The 18,673-nt window shown below is 44.9% G+C and overlaps 1 protein-coding gene across 1 annotated transcript in view; it reads left to right on the forward strand.

Annotated features, from left to right (window-relative positions):
• LOC128687037 (protein tolkin) overlaps positions 1-18,673 on the forward strand; it is a 449,316-nt gene that overhangs the window by 86,621 nt on the left and 344,022 nt on the right. The window contains exon 5 of the mRNA XM_070082113.1: positions 11,715-11,893. Within this exon, the coding sequence (XP_069938214.1) occupies positions 11,715-11,893 (179 nt within the window). The remainder of the gene's footprint in view (positions 1-11,714; positions 11,894-18,673) is intronic.

Raw genomic sequence — 18,673 nt, forward strand, 5'->3', positions numbered from 1 at the left:
ACTACAAACACTTCTCCTTCTACACCCACACTAGACTACAAAACTAACTGTCAACTTGCCACTGCTGCCCACTCTGCGATGGTAATCTCACAAGCTTACCAATCAGACTACTCACATGTCCTTAACCTAATCTTGTCTGCTAACAATCTTCCCTCTTTAATTATCCCTCCTTCCTGCTTCTCTTCCAAGCCTCCTACAACCTCTCCCTCCTTCCTCTCTCCCACCCCCCCACTTCCTACTCCCACCAGCTCTCCTCCTCCACTACCTCTCTTCACTACTTCTACACCTCCCACCAACACCCCTACTGCTACTGCTACGACCACCCCTCCCCCCACTTCCTTACCCACTTCATCCCCTTCCAAAGCTTCCACTTCCTCACAGCTTACCAAAACTTCCACTTCCTCTGCATCCACCTTCGCCCACTCCACCACAACCAAAACCTCATCCAGGTCCAACTCCACCTCCTCCAGACAAAATCCACTCAAACCTAAACCTACCCCAACTTCTAACGGACAGACCAAAGAACATAAAAACAGATCCATCTCTTCCTCCCCCTCCAGGAAACGGGTCCGTAGCACCTACAAACACACATCCACTGATGGCACCACTATCACGGGCTTTAATCCAAACTCCTCCCCCGACATTAACTTTGCTAAGACGAAACCATTAAATCACGTTTAAGGTGATTCAGTTCAACATACGTTCTTACTTTACAATTAGACACCTACTGGCCGAGCTCCTTGAAGCAGAGAGGCCAGATATTGTTTTGCTAAACAGTACCTGCCTCAAAGCCCCTCAATGTATCCGCCATTATGGTTATACTGCACTACAGTCCCCCTATGATCCCCACGATGGGGTTGCCATCCTTGTCAATTCCAACATAAAACATGAATTTCTCCCAATCCCTTTTATTCACCAACACTGTCTTGCGGTCAGAATACACACCCACCTTGGCCCCTTTATCTTTTTCACCACCTATGCTCGCCCAAACACTACTCTCAACATACACGACCTCTCCTTAGTCTTCAACTACACCAACACACCAACTTACCTACTAGCTGACATGAATGCCAAACACACTGCCTTTCATCACACCAGTAACAACCAACTTGGTCACCAATTACTCAACTTCACAAACCATAAACACCTAATTCATCTTGGCCCAGACTTCAATACCTTCTTCAACCACACGGGCCAAGGCAAACCAGACATCATTCTGGCAAACCGAGCCAGCTCTCTATTTCAACATTACATCTCACCTGGCCCTATTACAGGCTCTGATCACATCCCAGTCATCTTACACATCTCCTCCAACCCTATCCTCATTCCAACCACACCTTCATTCTCCTACAAGAACGCTGACTGGGATGCTTTCAAACAACACATAGACAATATTAACCTCACCTATGACTACAACAACAAACCTATCTCTGACATCGATACTCAACTTGATCTCATCCAGGACACCATTACACAAGCAGCCAACATCGCAATACCAAAGAAAACTCACACCACTCGTTATTCCTTCAAACCATCACTCAGAACAAGAAGACTAATTATCTGCTACCACAACCGCTTCCTCTACAACACACATAGATTTAATCAAGTCCGATTAGATCTCACTTACCTTAGAAACAACATTTTACACAGCCTAGACCAAGACCACAACAATCACTGGTCACGACTAATACAATAAGCGGACAGGCAGCGTGTTAAAAACACTAAAGCCTTCTGGAACTTTATCAAAAAAATCAGAGGCACTACTCCCACCAACAAATTCAAACACATCACCCACAACAACACACATCTCAGACCCACAGGCTGCTACCAACATCTTCAAACACATCTGGGAGAACATCTTCCACGCTCACCCACCTCACCCTAACGTTATTCAACACATTCAGAACATAGAACACTGGAACACTGCACACACACAAGAAACAACACCAGACAACCACATACATCTAGACACTCTTACCTCCTCCCAAGAACTCGACACTCCTTTCACCAACACAGACATTAAAACTCTCCTCAGACACCTTCCTCCAAAGGCTCCTGGTGCCTCTGGCCTAAACCATATTATCCTGAAACACCTTCCTGACTCTATCATTACTGCCTACACAAACCTCCTCAATGCCTCCCTTGCCTCTGGATACTTCCCTTCCCTCTTCAAAGCTGCTACTGCTATCCTCCTTCCTAAACCCAATAAAGACCACTCTGACCCTAGAAACTATCGCCCTATCAGCCTCCTCGAAACTTTAGGAAAACTCTTTGAAAAACTCATTAATCATCGCCTTCGCAGATACCTGGAACATAATTCTCTACTTTCAGATGGCCAGTTTGGCTTCAGAACACACAGATCCACACAGGATGCCATTAACATCATTCTCAACTACATCCACATAAACACAAAACAAAGAAACAGGACAGCCCTGGTTGCAAAAGACGTTGAAAAAGCTTTTGACACTGTGTGGCACGAGGGGCTCAAGTACAAACTCTGCACTAACTTCAACCTGCCTCTCAATACTCGTAAACTCCTCTGCAACTTCCTAGACGGCCGTACCATGAGAATCAAATTCCAAGGCTGTTACTCTGACTACTTCACACTAAATGCTGGAGTACCCCAGGGATCTGTCCTTTCCCCTACCCTCTACATTTTATACACTAACGACATTCCAACACCTGTATACCACAACTCCATCACACTAGCCTATGCAGACGACATTACACAACTTATCACTCATGCCAATATAGATACACTCACACACAAAACACAAAATGAAGTTGACAGGATAGCCATCTGGGAACAAAAATGGAGGATCAAAACCAATGCAGCAAAATCCAGCATTACGTATTTTAACTACAGGAAACGTGATCCTCCATTACCTGTCGAACTCAGAACAGCTGACACCCGCACTTACTTCCCTATCACACAATCTGTCACTGTCCTTGGCGTTAATCTTGACTACCTTCTTCGTTTACACGGACACATTCACTCAAGGCATGCAATAGCTAGTAAGGCCCTTGCGGGCCTCTACAAGCTGAAACATGCCTCTCAACGCACCAAACTACACCTCTACAAATCCCTAATACGTCCTCTGATAACTTACTCTCCTCTAGCCCTCTCTTGCAGCAAAAACAAACTTACTTAAACTGCAGCGTGTCCAGAACAAGGCGCTGCGCTGGGTGCTTGATGTCAGATGGGAGGACTTCGCCACAAGCGAGTCTCTCCATGCCCAGTTAGACGTCCCTGCGCTGAATCTGTACTGGAAGAGGCTCAGTGACAGACAGATAGACAAACTTGAGACACGACATGACTACTGGACCTCTCTACTTGACGAAGACATTCGCAGACCCACAAACCAACACAACCTTTTCTACTCCTTGCATGATCCTGCTTCTAACCCTACTTACAAATAACCTTGGATCCGCTGACAGGTACCTTCTAAGACAGGTACCATTCTCTGACCCACGTTCGCCTTAGCTTTTTTGGGTTAAGACATGACTCAGTTCTGCACTCCTCTCTAGCTCTAAACGTCGCAAGTCCCTTACTCCCAGCTCACCCCACCGGAGTCCCAACAGTAGAACCGGAATTTCTCTTTTCAATATCTGTCCCACGATCGCCTTTGCTGCTGGGTTAAGCCCTGGCTCTATTTCTACGACTAAGAACACTCCTCTCCAGCACTATTCTTCGTCTGTCCCGTCTTCCCCGCTCATCCCATTTGGGATCTTATCTGAACTTTCGTTCGTTCGTTCACCCCAGGTAGTTCTGTTTGTGACTTGAAAAAGCCCACTGTGTGGGCGAAACGTAGTCAATAAAGGATCACATTATACTGCATATGTGTTTATATTTCCATTGTGTCGGTATTTTATACCATTTATTTCCATGGTGTGGGTCGCATCTTGGGGACAAATTTAACCAATTTTGCCTGAAATGCACTGTATAACAAGGGGCTTTCTATATAGTAGTATGTCATTGTTGTCAGCTATGGTCTGTATACCTTGTACATATAGAAATATTATTATTATTATTTAGTTCACACTTTCAGGGGGAAAGTGATAGGTTTCTTGGTTAATGATTAGCTGGGCTGTGATGTCTATTGGATTTCGTGCTGCTAACATCAATAGTCTTGTTGATCAGGCCATCAACCAGGTGCCCAGGTCTGGATGTGACTAACTTAGCAGTTATCTTTATCTCCAGATAATTGAATTATCTGCAGGTCGTTAATTGTGTAATCTTATCCACAGGTGTCACCACCATCTCTCTCTCTCTCTTTTCGTTTCCATTTTTCTTACATTTAACAAATGTTAAATACAGTGATGGACAGATTAACATGGGTAGAAGTATGTGCTGGCTGGTGGCACTTGTGAATGCAATTAATGGAAGGGGGATCGAGCCTCCAACACACTTTTTTTTCTGAATGTACCCCTTTCCAACACCCCACACGAGTTTTGCGCTTCCCATAAAAGTCAAAGTATACACATTTATCATCATTTAACTTGTCTCTTCCGTGGAACTCGTCCTCCAGATGTGTATTTTACTTGTGTATTTTTGCCTCGGTATTGTCCAAAGGTGGTTTGTGTTGTCTTTGTGTTCTTGCTCTCTCGCTCTCTCTCTCTCTCTCTCTCTCGCTCTATCCCTCTCTCGCTCTCTCGCTCTCGCTCTCTCGCTCTCTCTCGCTCTCCCTCTCACTCTCGCTCTCTCTCGCTCTCTTTCCTTCCCTGCAATTGTATCACTTTATTCTCTCTATTTAATCTTTATTGGTATTGTGATGTATTTACTCTCTTCACTATTTCGTATGACTGGTACAATATTTGTAATATTTCAGAGGTTGATAAACAAGGTTTGTGAACGTTGATAAACAAGGTTTGTGAACGTTGATAAACAAGGTTTGTGAACGTTGATAAACAAGGTTTGTGAACGTTGATAAACAAGGTTTGTGAACGTTGATAAACAAGGTTTGTGAACGTTGATAAACAAGGTTTGTGAACGTTGATAAACAAGGTTTGTGAACGTTGATAAACAAGGTTTGTGAACGTTGATAAACAAGGTTTGTGAACGTTGATAAACAAGGTTTGTGAACGTTGATAAACAAGGTTTGTGAACGCTGATAAACAAGGTTTGAGAACGCTGATAAACAAGGTTTGTGAACGTTGATAAACAAGGTTTGTGAACGTTGATAAACAAGGTTTGTGAACGTTGATAAACAAGGTTTGTGAACGTTGATAAACAAGGTTTGTGAACGTTGATGAACAAGGTTTGTGAACGTTGATGAACAAGGTTTGTGAACGTTGATGAACAAGGTTTGTGAACGTTGATGAACAAGGTTTGTGAACGTTGATAAACAAGGTTTGAGAACGTTGATGAACAAGGTTTGTGAACGTTGATAAACAAGGTTTGTGAACGTTGATAAACAAGGTTTGTGAACGTTGATAAACAAGGTTTGTGAACGTTGATAAACAAGGTTTGTGAACGTTGATAAACAAGGTTTGTGAACGTTGATAAACAAGGTTTGTGAACGTTGATAAACAAGGTTTGTGAACGTTGATAAACAAGGTTTGTGAACGTTGATAAACAAGGTTTGAGAACGCTGATAAACAAGGTTTGTGAACGTTGATAAACAAGGTTTGTGAACGTTGATAAACAAGGTTTGTGAACGTTGATAAACAAGGTTTGTGAACGTTGATAAACAAGGTTTGTGAACGTTGATAAACAAGGTTTGTGAACGTTGATGAACAAGGTTTGTGAACGTTGATGAACAAGGTTTGTGAACGTTGATGAACAAGGTTTGTGAACGTTGATGAACAAGGTTTGTGAACGTTGATAAACAAGGTTTGTGAACGTTGATAAACAAGGTTTGAGAACGTTGATAAACGTGTTCCTCTTTTTTGCACTCTGCTCCATGGCCAGACTTGACGAACACGGAGTTCCATAAGAACTGCAAGAAGCCCCTATCACGAGCTTTTAACATCCTATGGAGAGGGAGCATGGACACGGGGGTCGTCCCACAGTAACTAAAAACAATAGACATAGCCTCACTTCACAAAGGGGGCAGTAAAGCAATAGCAAAGAACTACAGACCGATAGCACTAACATCCCATATCATAAAAATCTTTGAAAGGGTCCTAAGAAGCAAGATCACCACCCATCTAGATACCCATCAGTTACACAACCCAGGGCAACATGGGTTTAGAGCAGGTCGCTCCTGTCTGTCTTAACTGCTGGATCACTACGACAAGGTCCTAGATGCACTAGAAGACAAAAAGAATGCAGATGTAATATATACAGACGTTGCAGAAGCCTTCGACAAGTGTGACCATGGCGTAATAGCGCACAAAATGCGTGCTAAATGTATAACAGGAAATGTTGGTAGATCGATCTATAATTTCCTCACAAACACAGCACAAAGAGTAGTAGTCAACAGAGTAAAATCTGAGGCGGCTACGGTGAAAAGCTCTGTTCCAAAAGGCACAGTACTCGCTCCCATCTTTTCTCATCCTCATATCTGACATAGACAAGGATGTCAGCCACAGCACCGTGTCTTCATTTCCAGATGACACCCGAATCTGCATAACAGTGTCTTCCATTGCAGACACTGCAAGGCTCCAGGCGGACATCAACCAAATCTTTCAGAGGGCTGCAGAAAACAATGTGAAGTTCAACGATGAGAAATTTCAATTACTCCGATATGGTAAACACGAGGAAATTAAATCTTCATCAGAGTATAAAACAAATTCCAGCTACAAAATAGAGCGAAACACCAACGTCAAAGACCTGGGAGTGATCATGTCGGAGGATCTCACCTTCAAGGACCATAACATTGTATCAATCGCATCTGATAGGAAAATGACAGGATGGATAATGAGAACTTTCAACACTAGGGAGGCCAAGCCCATGATGACACTCTTCAGGTCGCTTGTTCTATCTAGGCTGGAATATTGCTGCACACTAACTGCACCTTTCAAGGCAGGTGAAATTGCTGACCTAGAAAATGTACAGAGAACTTTCACGGCGCGCATAACGGAGATAAAACACCTCAATTACTGGGAGCGCTTGAAGTTTCTGAACCTGTACTCCCTGGAACGCAGGCGGGAGAGATACATGATTATATGCACCTGTAAAATCCTAGACGGACTAGTACCGAACTTAAACACGAAAATCACTCACTACGAAAGCAAAAGACGGCAGACGATGCAACATTACCCCAATGAAAAGCAGGGGTGTCACTAGCACGTTAAGAGACAACACAATAAGTGTCAGGGGCCCGAGACTGTTCAACTGCCTCCCAGCATACATAAGGGGGATTACCAATAGACCCCTGGCAGTCTTCAAGCTGGCACTGGACAAGTACCTAAAGTCGGTACCTGACCAACCGGGCTGTGGCTCGTACGTTGGATTGCGTGCAGCCAGCAGTAACAGCCTGGTTGATCAGGCTCTGATCCACCAGGAGGCCTGGTCACAGACCGGGCCGCGGGGCCGTTGACCCCCCGGAACTCTCTCCAGGTAAACTCCAGGTTTGTTCGCAGTGTCAGTGGCTAGTTCAAGGGCAGCTTATGTACTCTGGCATGATGGTACTCAGTCCTGTACTCTTAGATATTTAAAGATGGATTTTTTAGGGGGGGGGGGAGTTGAGGATCCAGTAATCCATAGATTGATACCTGGCAACACCTGTCTTTTCATTATTATTATTATTATTATTATTATTATTATTATTATTATTATTATTATTATTATTATTATTATTATGATTATTATTATTATTATTATTATATAGTTCACTCTACTTTCAGGGGTAAAGTTGATATGTTTTTTATTCTTTACTCATTACTGTTATGATTATGTTTATTTCTATAAGTACATGATACATCTTATGTAGATGTAGCTGATATTAATGACGTACTGTGTGAAGCCCCTTGTTATGTAGAACATTTCGGGCAAATTAGGTTAACTTGGTTCCCAGGATGCGACCTACATCACTCTACTAACACCCAGGTAGTACCTACTTACTGCTAGGTGAACAGGAACACTAAGTATTTTAAGTAAACACATCCCAGTATTGCCACCTAATGTTTCCAGTTTAAGATACATATTGATTTTTTTCAATTATCTAATCTTTCTCAGGTGTTGAACCCCTTGTTCAACACCTGAGAGAGAGAAGGCAATAGTGTCCGGGGTCCATGACTGTTCAACAGCCTCCCATCAGGCATAAGTGGACTTACCCACAGACCTCTGGCTGCCTTCATGAGGGAACTGGACAGATACCTTAACTCAGTGCCTGATCAGCCGAACTGTGGTCCGTATTGTGGATTGTGTGTGTCTGGCAGTAACAGCCTAGTTGACCAGATCCTGATTCACCCGGAGGCCCAGTCAAGGACTAAGCCGCGGGGGCGTTGACCCCCGGAACGACCTCCAGGTAGACATATAGCTGCAAGTGTTTTGACAGGGTAGTTCAAATGAACTCTTACAGCGTGATTTTGAACCTGCTCGAGTTTTCTTCACTCTTTTACAGAGTCAAAAGTGCAGGAACAGCGCAGCATATAGCAGCGACAGATATAATATATAACAACGACAGATATATAGCAGCGACAGTTATATATAACGACAGATATATATCAACGAAACATATATAGCAGCGACAGATACATAACAGCGATAGATGTATAACAGCGACAGATATATAACAGCGACAGATATATAACAGCGACAGATATAATATATAACAGTGACAGTTATAATATATAGCAGCGACATATGTACAGCAGCGACTATAGGAATTTCGCCTAGGCAGAGTGTCAGGGACAGAATAAATCTCCTGAAGCGTCTTCATGGTTGATGCACTTTTAACATAGTACCTTAGACGAGATTTATCATGGCCTTACTGACATAATCTGGGAGAATAGTACGAAGGAAGAGGCAGGTGAACCAGTACATCCAGAGGATAAGACTAGTGTGAGGATAGTACAAGAGAAGAGGCAGGTAAACCAGTACATCCAGAGGATGAGGCTAGTGTCAGGATAGTACAAGAGAAGAGGCAGGTAAACCAGTACATCCAGAGGATGAGGCTAGTGTCAGGATAGTACAAGAGAAGAGGCAGGTAAACCAGTACATCCAGAGGATGAAGCTAGTGTCAGGATAGTACAAGAGAAGAGGCAGGTAAACCAGTACATCCAGGGGATGAGGCTAGTGTCAGGATAGTACAAGAGAAGAGGCAGGTAAACCAGTACATCCAGGGGATGAAGCTAGTGTCAGGATAGTGCAAGAGAAGAGGCATGTAAACTAGTACATCCAGAGGATGAGGCTAGTGTCAGGATAGTACAAGAGAAGAGGCAGGTAAACCAGTACATCCAGGGGATGAGGCTAGTGTCAGGATAGTACAAGAGAAGAGGCAGGTAAACCAGTACATCCAGGGGATGAGGCTAGTGTCAGGATAGTACAAGAGAAGAGGCAGGTAAACCAGTACATCCAGAGGATGAGGCTAGTGTCAGGATAGTACAAGAGAAGAGGCAGGTAAACCAGTACATCCAGGGGATGAGGCTAGTGTCAGGATAGTACAAGAGGCAGGTAAACCAGTACATCCAGAGGATGAGGCTAGTGTCAGGATAGTACAAGAGAAGAGGCAGGTAAACCAGTACATCCAGAGGATGAGGCTAGTGTCAGGATAGTACAAGAGAAGAGGCAGGTAAACCAGTACATCCAGAGGATGAGGCTAGTGTCAGGATAGTATAAGAGAAGAGGCAGGTAAACCAGTACATCCAGGGGATGAGGCTAGTTTCAGGATAGTACAAGAGAAGAGGCAGGTAAACCAGTACATCCAGAGGATGAGGCTAGTGTCAGGATAGTACAAGAGAAGAGGCAGGTAAACCAGTACATCCAGGGGATGAGGCTAGTGTCAGGATAGTACAAGAGGCAGGTAAACCAGTACATCCAGAGGATGAGGCTTGTCAGGATAGTACAAGAGAAGAGGCAGGTAAACCAGTACATCCAGGGGATGAGGCTAGTGTCAGGATAGTACAAGAGGCAGGTAAACCAGTACATCCAGAGGATGAGGCTTGTCAGGATAGTACAAGAGAAGAGGCAGGTAAACCAGTACATCCAGAGGATGAAGCTAGTGTCAGGATAGTACAAGAGAAGAGGCAGGTAAACCAGTACATCCAGGGGATGAAGCTAGTGTCAGGATAGTACAAGAGAAGAGGCAGGTAAACCAGTACATCCAGAGGATGAGGCTAGTGTCAGGATAGTACAAGAGAAGAGGCAGGTAAACCAGTACATCCAGGGGATGAAGCTAGTGTCAGGATAGTACAAGAGAAGAGGCAGGTAAACCAGTACATCCAGGGGATGAAGCTAGTGTCAGGATAGTACAAGAGAAGAGGCAGGTAAACCAGTACATCCAGAGGATGAGGCTAGTGTCAGGATAGTACAAGAGAAGAGGCAGGTAAACCAGTACATCCAGAGGATAAAGCTAGTATCAGGATAGTACAAGAGAAGAGGCAGGTAAACCAGTACATCCACAGGATGAAGCTAGTGTCAGGAGAGAAACACTCAAGACTTTATGAACAAGACCTCGGTCAGATGACCAAAAACTTCATCTGTGGGTCATCATATAACTAAGACCAGCGTCAGGAAACACTTGACCTGCTTCCTGACAAATCTTATCTAACCTAAGGCACAAGTGCAACACTTGAGTATCTTTATTGCCGAAATAAAGATTCCCCAAGTGTTGCACTTGTCTGGCTCATCAACTTGTCAGTGTTGCTTACCATCAATAATGAAATACTTAAGACTTGTTAGTTCTGTTAAGATAGAAGAGGCAAGTAAGATGATACATCCTGTGTGTATATCATGGAAGTTGTCCTCTGATAACATTGTTGTGTGTTCCAGGTGCTGTTTTGTCCTATGATAACATTGTTGTGTGTTGCAGGTGCTGTTCTCTCCAGTGATAACATTGTTGTGTGTTGCAGGAGCTGTTCTCTCCAGTGATAACATTGTTGTGTGTTGCAGGTGCTGTTCTCTCCAGTGATAACATTGTTGTGTGTTGCAGGAGCTGTTCTCTCCAGTGATAACATTGTTGTGTGTTGCAGGTGCTGTTCTCTCCAGTGATAACATTGTTGTGTGTTGCAGGAGCTGTTCTCTCCAGTGATAACATTGTTGTGTGTTGCAGGAGCTGTTCTCTCCAGTGATAACATTGTTGTGTGTTGCAGGAGCTGTTCTCTCCAGTGATAACATTGTTGTGTGTTGCAGGTGCTGTTCTCTCCAGTGATAACATTGTTGTGTGTTGCAGGTGCTGTTTTGTCCTCTGATAACATTGTTGTGTGTTGCAGGTGCTGTTCTCTCCAGTGATAACATTGTTGTGTGTTGCAGGAGCTGTTCTCTCCAGTGATAACATTGTTGTGTGTTGCAGGTGCTGTTCTCTCCAGTGATAACATTGTTGTGTGTTGCAGGTGCTGTTCTCTCCAGTGATAACATTGTTGTGTGTTGCAGGTGCTGTTTTGTCCTCTGATAACTTTGTATTGCAGGTGCTGTTTTGTCCTCTGATAACATTGTTGTGTGTTGCAGGTGCTGTTCTCTCCAGTGATAACATTGTTGTGTGTTGCAGGTGCTGTTCTCTCCAGTGATAACATTGTTGTGTGTTGCAGGTGCTGTTCTCTCCAGTGATAACATTGTTGTGTGTTGCAGGTGCTGTTCTCTCCAGTGATAACATTGTTGTGTGTTGCAGGTGCTGTTCGTTCGTTGGTAAGCGCGGGAACGGTCCCCAGGCGTTGAGCATCGGTAAGAACTGCGACAAGTTCGGCATCGTGGTTCACGAGCTGGGTCACGTGGTTGGGTTCTGGCACGAGCACACCAGACCAGACCGTGACAACCACGTAGTTATCATCAGGGACAACATCCAGGCTGGTGGGTACTTCCGCTCTCTTAATGTTGCAACAACTGTGTTGCTCTTGCCTCGCAAGACACTCTTATATTTTCACTTTGTCGCTTCAATTTACGTTTGTACATGTGTCATAGTTTATGCTGAAGCATCTGTTATATCAGGATTTGTGTGTGTGTGTGTGTGTGTGTGTGTGTGTACTCATCTAGTTGTGGTTGCAGGGGTCGATTCATGGCTCCTGCCCCCCACCTCTTGTCTTCCATGGCAGTCAGCTGTGGTGTGTGTGTGTGTTTGTGTTTACCTGGAGAGAGTTCCGGGGGTCAACGCCCCCGCGGCCCTGTCTGTGACCAGGCCTCGTGCGTGCGCTCACCTGTTTGTGGTTGTAGGGGTTGAGTCACAGCCTTGTGTGTGTGTACGTGTACTCTCCCATTTATGCTTGCAAGAATCGATTCACCGCTCCAATGTATGTGTACACTTTGATTCACGGCTGTTGGATTCGTTTTTGCATCACTATCAAGCGGCTTTTACTGATTTTAGTCTCCCTGGTCGTGTCATACCTGTACTTGAAGCGTCTGAATCCACCTCTCCATTAAGTCTTCATGCAGATCACTCCGCGTCCTAGACCATGAAATTAAAGCATTACCTGACTTCGTCAAAAATCCTCGTTTTTAAGCTGCCATCTGATATCTCTTCTGTGTTCTTGTTTTAAATAATGTTTGTCATCATTGCGAATATCTGGTGAGTGTTTTGTGTGTTGCGAGTATGTCTTACGTGGTTCTTGTCTTCCATGGTAGTCAACTGTGGTTGTCTTCCATGGTAGTCAACTGTGGTTTTGGTCTTCCATGGTAGTCAGCTGTGGTTCTTGTCTTTCATGGTAGTCAACTGTGGTTTTGGTCTTCCATGGTAGTCAGCTGTGGTTTTGGTCTTCCATGGTAGTCAGCTGTGGTTCTGGTCTTCCATGGTAGTCAGCTGTGGTTTTGGTCTTCCATGGTAGTCAACTGTGGTTCTTGTCTTTCATGGTAGTCAACTGTGGTTCTGGTCTTCCATGGTAGTCAACTGTGGTTCTGGTCTTCCATGGTAGTCAGCTGTGGTTTTGGTCTTCCATGGTAGTCAACTGTGGTTCTTGTCTTCCATGGTAGTCAGCTGTAGTTCTGGTCTTCCATGGTAGTCAGCTGTGGTTTTGGTCTTCCATGGTAGTCAACTGTGGTTCTTGTCTTCTATGGTAGTCAGCTGTAGTTCTGGTTTTCCATGGTAGTCAGCTGTGGTTCTTGTCTTCCATGGTAGTCAGCTGTGGTTCTTGTCTTCCATGGTAGTCAGCTGTGGTTCTTGTCTTCCATGGTAGTCAGTTGTGGTTCTTGTCTTCCATGGTAGTCAGTTGTGGTTCTTGTCTTCCATGGTAGTCAGTTGTGGTTCTGGTCTTCCATGGTAGTCAGTTGTGGTTCTGGTCTTCCATGGTAGTCAGTTGTGGTTCTTGTCTTCCATGGTAGTCAGTTGTGGTTCTTGTCTTCCATGGTAGTCAGCTGTGGTTCTTGTCTTCCATGGTAGTCAGCTGTGGTTCTTGTCTTCCATGGTAGTCAGCTGTGGTTCTTGTCTTCCATGGTAGTCAGCTGTGGTTCTTGTCTTCCATGGTAGTCAGTTGTGGTTCTTGTCTTCCATGGTAGTCAGTTGTGGTTCTTGTCTTCCATGGTAGTCAGCTGTGGTTCTTGTCTTCCATGGTAGTCAGCTGTGGTTCTGGTCTTCCATGGTAGTCAGCTGTGGTTCTGGTCTTCCATGGTAGTCAGCTGTGGTTCTGGTCTTCCATGGTAGTCAGTTGTGGTTCTGGTCTTCCATGGTAGTCAGTTGTGGTTCTTGTCTTCCATTGTAGACTCAGGAAATCGTAATTACAGGATTGCAAACAAATCAGGGAACAGGTGGGGGGTTTAACCCATGGCAGGTGAGTCCTATAACTCTGAGGCCAGTGCGTTAACCACTGGACCAGTTGACTCTTAACAGGATGCATCCAAGTAGGTATATTTCAACCCCCCTTGCCCCTCCCGTTCCGTGGTTTGAGTCTCATTATATGTCAGTCTTCTGAATTCTAGTGCTGTTCTGGTTGCAAACCTTTGGTCTCTCACTTTTTCAGGTGATTTAACAGGTATGTGGGCCACACTTCTGCTCACCTGTATGTGGCTGCATGGGTCGAGTCGCAGCTCCTGGCTTGTGCTTCCTTCCCTGCACTGGGCCTGACAAATTACATATACCTGGTTCTGTGTGTCTCTTCTCGCTTCCTAGGGCGGTCTCTGATTTGCTCTTATTGACTGTTACACCGTGTCTGATTTTGTAAATTAAACATGCATCTGTCCATTTTATCCAGTTCACCTTTTGCGCTCATTATGTTGGCTGTTACACCACCATCACACATGTTGAAGGTTTTTTTTTAAAAAATCTCTGTATTCTACACTGTTTTGTTTAGTCATCCCAAGCTGTCGGAGTTGTTACAGATTTGAGGGACAGGAGAGACCTACTCTGGTCCAGTACCTTTGATTTACCTTGTTGTTTTGGAGAGGTTTTCTACTCTTGGAGCCTGGTCTTGGGGCCAGCCTCGTCTGGTGCTTGCCTTCTCAACCAGGCTGTTGGTGCTGGTGGCCTGCTGGCCCACGTATCAGTCACAGCCTGGTTGATCTGGCACCTGGTGGAGATGATTGTCCTGACATGTGTAAATGTGAATCCACATTTGTTTTAATTAAAATTAAAATAGTTTGTTTCCTCGTTGATGGTATAAGTAGTGTGTTTTGTAAGTACTGTTTTTACCGTAGTCACGAACCAGGGGCGTTGACCCCTCGAACACCCTCCAGACTGATTCTGGTTTTGGCTTAAGGCTGTGTTTGTTTTTACAGCATGTCCGGTGTGTCTGCCCTTAGGCAGCATATATGAAGCTGTCGTAACTGTTAAAAGGGTAATCATGAGTTGCTTGGCTGTGATTGTATGATCTGACATCATTGTGCACGAGATATTAAAGTGATTGGCGTCTGTCCTGCTTACATCTAACAAATACTTATACCAGAGAGAGAGAGAGAGAGAGAGAGAGAGAGAGAGAGAGAGAGAGAGAGACAGAGACAGAGAGACAGAGAGAGAGACAGATAACCACTCCTCGATCTTATTGTGAAACAGCCACCAGGAGCCTAATTCTCTTCTGGACGATCCTTTGACTCCTAGACTAGGAAGTCTACGATCATGATAAACGTTTGGAACCTCTCTTGGTGATCATCTGTGAGAGGGAGGGGGGAGAGAGGGTTACATGTATATATGCTTAACAATTCGCAAACAGGCGAAATTATTTACAAACATTCTCTCTCAGTCCACAGCAGGATTCGAACCCACAAACTCGGAATCAGAGTACACAGTGGCAGACTCCAGTCTGGCGTTGTGGATAAAGTACTCTGTACTCTTATGCCGAGTTTGCGGGGTCGAATCCTGCTGTGGACTGTATGTGTGCATGTGTGTACTCGCCTAGTTGTACTCACCTAGTTGAGGTTGCAGGGGTCGAGTCCGAGCTCCTGGCCCCGCCTCTTAACTGGTCGCTACTAGGTCGCTCTCCCTGAACCGTGAGCTTTATCATACCTTTGCTTAAAGCTATGTATGGATCCTGCCTCCACTACATCGCTTCCCAAACTATTCCACTTACTGACTACTCTGTGGCTGAAGAAATACTTCCTAACATCCCTGTGATTCATCTGTGTCTTCAACTTCCAACTGTGTCCCCTTGTTACTGTGTCCAATCTCTGGAACATCCTGTCTTTGTCCACCTTGTCAATTCCTCTCAGTATTTTGTATGTCGTTATCATGTCCCCCCTATCTCTCCTGTCCTCCAGTGTCGTCAGGTTGATTTCCCTTAACCTCTCCTCGTAGGACATACCTCTTAGCTCTGGGACTAGTCTTGTTGCAAACCTTTGCACTTTCTCTAGTTTCTTTACGTGCTTGGCTAGGTGTGGGTTCCAAACTGGTGCCGCATACTCCAATATGGGCCTAACGTACACGGTGTACAGGGTCCTGAACGATTCCTTATTAAGATGTCGGAATGCTGTTCTGAGGTTTGCCAGGCGCCCATATGCTGCAGCAGTTATTTGGTTGATGTGCGCTTCAGGAGATGTGCCTGGTGTTATACTCACCCTAAGATCTTTTTCCTTGAGTGAGGTTTGTAGTCTCTGGCTCCCTAGACTGTACTCAGTCTGCGGTCTTATTTGCCCTTCCCCAATCTTCATGGCTTTGCACTTGCTGGGATTGAACTCCAGGAGACAATTGCTGGACCAAGTCTGCAGCCTGTCCAGATCCCTTTGTAGTTCTGCCTGGTCTTCGATCGAGTGAATTCTTCTCATCAACTTCACGTCATCTGCAAACAGGGACACCTCAGAGTCTATTCCTTCCGTCATGTCGTTCACAAATACCAGAAACAGCACTGGTCCTAGGACTGACCCCTGTGGGACCCCGCTGGTCACAGGTGCCCACTCTGACACCTCGCCACGTACCATGACTCGCTGCTGTCTTCCTGACAAGTATTTCCTGATCCATTGTAGTGCCTTCCCTGTTATTCCTGCTTGGTCCTCCAGTTTTTGCACTAATCTCTTGTGTGGAACTGTGTCAAACGCCTTCTTGCAGTCCAAGAAAATGTAATCCACCCACCCCTCTCTTATCTTACTGCTGTCACCTTGTCAGTGTGTGTGTGTGTGTGTGTGTGTGTGTGTGTGTGTGTGTGTGTGTGTGTGTGTGTGTGTGTGTGTGTGTCTGTGTGTGTGTGTGTCTGTGTGTATAATATATATATATATTACAAACACATGCATCCCTCTCCCGTCCTGTAATGTGTTGTCGACGGTGGTGTTTGGCTCGTTCAGGGGATGTTCTGAGGTTGCTTGAGGTTCTGGGACAGGGAGGTTCTGAGGTTGCTTGAGGTTCTGGGACAGGGAGGTTCTGAGGTTGCTTGAGGTTCTGGGACAGGGAGGTTCTGAGGATCGATGGTTCTGGAGCTTATTGGAAAGTTTATTATTTTCTTTTATAATAGGCTGCCGGACACCGCAGATATTTTTTCGTCTCGTCTCCATTTGAGTAATTGGAAAAAGTAGGCTTAGAGGAGGCCTAAGGGAAAATTTGGAAAGTAATATTGTGCTCGGGGAAAGAGGTGGGGGGGGAGGGGAGGTGTTGGGGGTTGTTGTCGGTCGCTTTGTTAATGAGAATTCCGCACTCGCGCTTTTTACCCTCCTCAACACTTTTGTTAATTCATTCTCTCTCTCTCTCTCTCTCTCTCTCTCTCTCTCTCTCTCTCTCTCTCTCTCTCTCTCTCATTCTCTTTCATTCTCTTTCATTCTTTCTGTCTCTCTCATTCTCTCATTCTCTCTCTCTCATTCTCTCTCTCTCATTCTCTCTCTCTCTCATTCTCTCTCTCTCTCATTCTCTCTCATTCTCTCTCATTCTCTCTCATTCTCTCTCATTTTCTCTCTCATTCTCATTTTCTCTCTCATTCTCTCTCATTTTCTCTCATTCTCTCTCTCTCTCATTCTCTCATTCTCTCTCTCTCATTCTCTCATTCTCTCTCTCTCTCTCTCTCTCTCTCTCTCTCTCTCTCTCTCTTCCCTCCAGAGTGCAGACACTGTACTTCCCATCTCCAGGACTCAAGTCCGGCCTGCCAGTTTCCCTGAATCCCTTCATAAATGTTACCTTGCGCGCGCGCGCGCACACACACACACACACACACACACACACACACACACACACACACACACACACACACACACACACACACACACACACACACACACCACTCCAACAGCACGTCAAGTCTTAAAAACCATTTGTCTCCATTTACTCCTAACACACTCACACGCTTGCTGGCTAACCAGACTGTCAACCAGGAATCCTAGTTTTAGTGTTGGCTGTCAGGGTGGAAAGAACTGGTTAAAGCAGTCACAGGTTACTCGCCCAAATATATTTAGGGAAATATTCTTATTACTGAATTCCATCCCCACAAACTCTCCTACCCATCACTCTTATAACCCCATCACTAAATACACTTCATCTACCCCTATCACTAAACACACTTCCTCTACCCCCATCACTAAACACATTTCCTCTACTCCCATCCCTAAACACACTTCCTCTACTCCCATCACTAAACACACTTCCTCTACTCCCATCCCTAAACACACTTCCTCTACTCCCATCCCTAAACACACTTCCTCTACTCCCATCACTAAACACACTTCCTCTACTCCCATCACTAAACACACTTCCTCTACTCCCATCACTAAACACACTTCCTCTACCCCCATTCCTAAACACACTTCCTCTACTCCCATCACTAAACACACTTCCTCTACTCCCATCACTAAACACACTTCCTCTACTCCCATCGCTAAACACCTTCTAATCCCGTCACTAAACACTACCCCCATCACTAAACACACTTCCTCTACTCCCATCACTAAACACACTTCCTCTACTCCCATCACTAAACACTTCCTATGAAGTTCTGAAAGTCTTCGATCCCCTTTCAGTGAAGGAGGAAGCACCTTGATCACCCTGAATCCCCCTCCCCCGGGGGACCAAGGGGACCCCCCCCTGTTCCCTTTAAAGACCCCCTTGTTTCTTAAAGACCCACTTGACCGTTGAGAGTCCATACTAACAGTTTTAAAAGGCTCCTCAGTGGTAGCTGAAAGATACCTGAAAGATGGAAATACAAACACATATGCAGTATAATGTGATCCTTTATTGACAACGTTTCGCCCACACAGTGAGCTTTTTCAAGTCACAAACAGCTCTACCTGGCCCGGGCCCTT

Source organism: Cherax quadricarinatus, chromosome 7 (assembly GCF_038502225.1).
Source record: "Cherax quadricarinatus isolate ZL_2023a chromosome 7, ASM3850222v1, whole genome shotgun sequence".
Lineage (NCBI taxonomy): Eukaryota > Metazoa > Arthropoda > Malacostraca > Decapoda > Parastacidae > Cherax > Cherax quadricarinatus.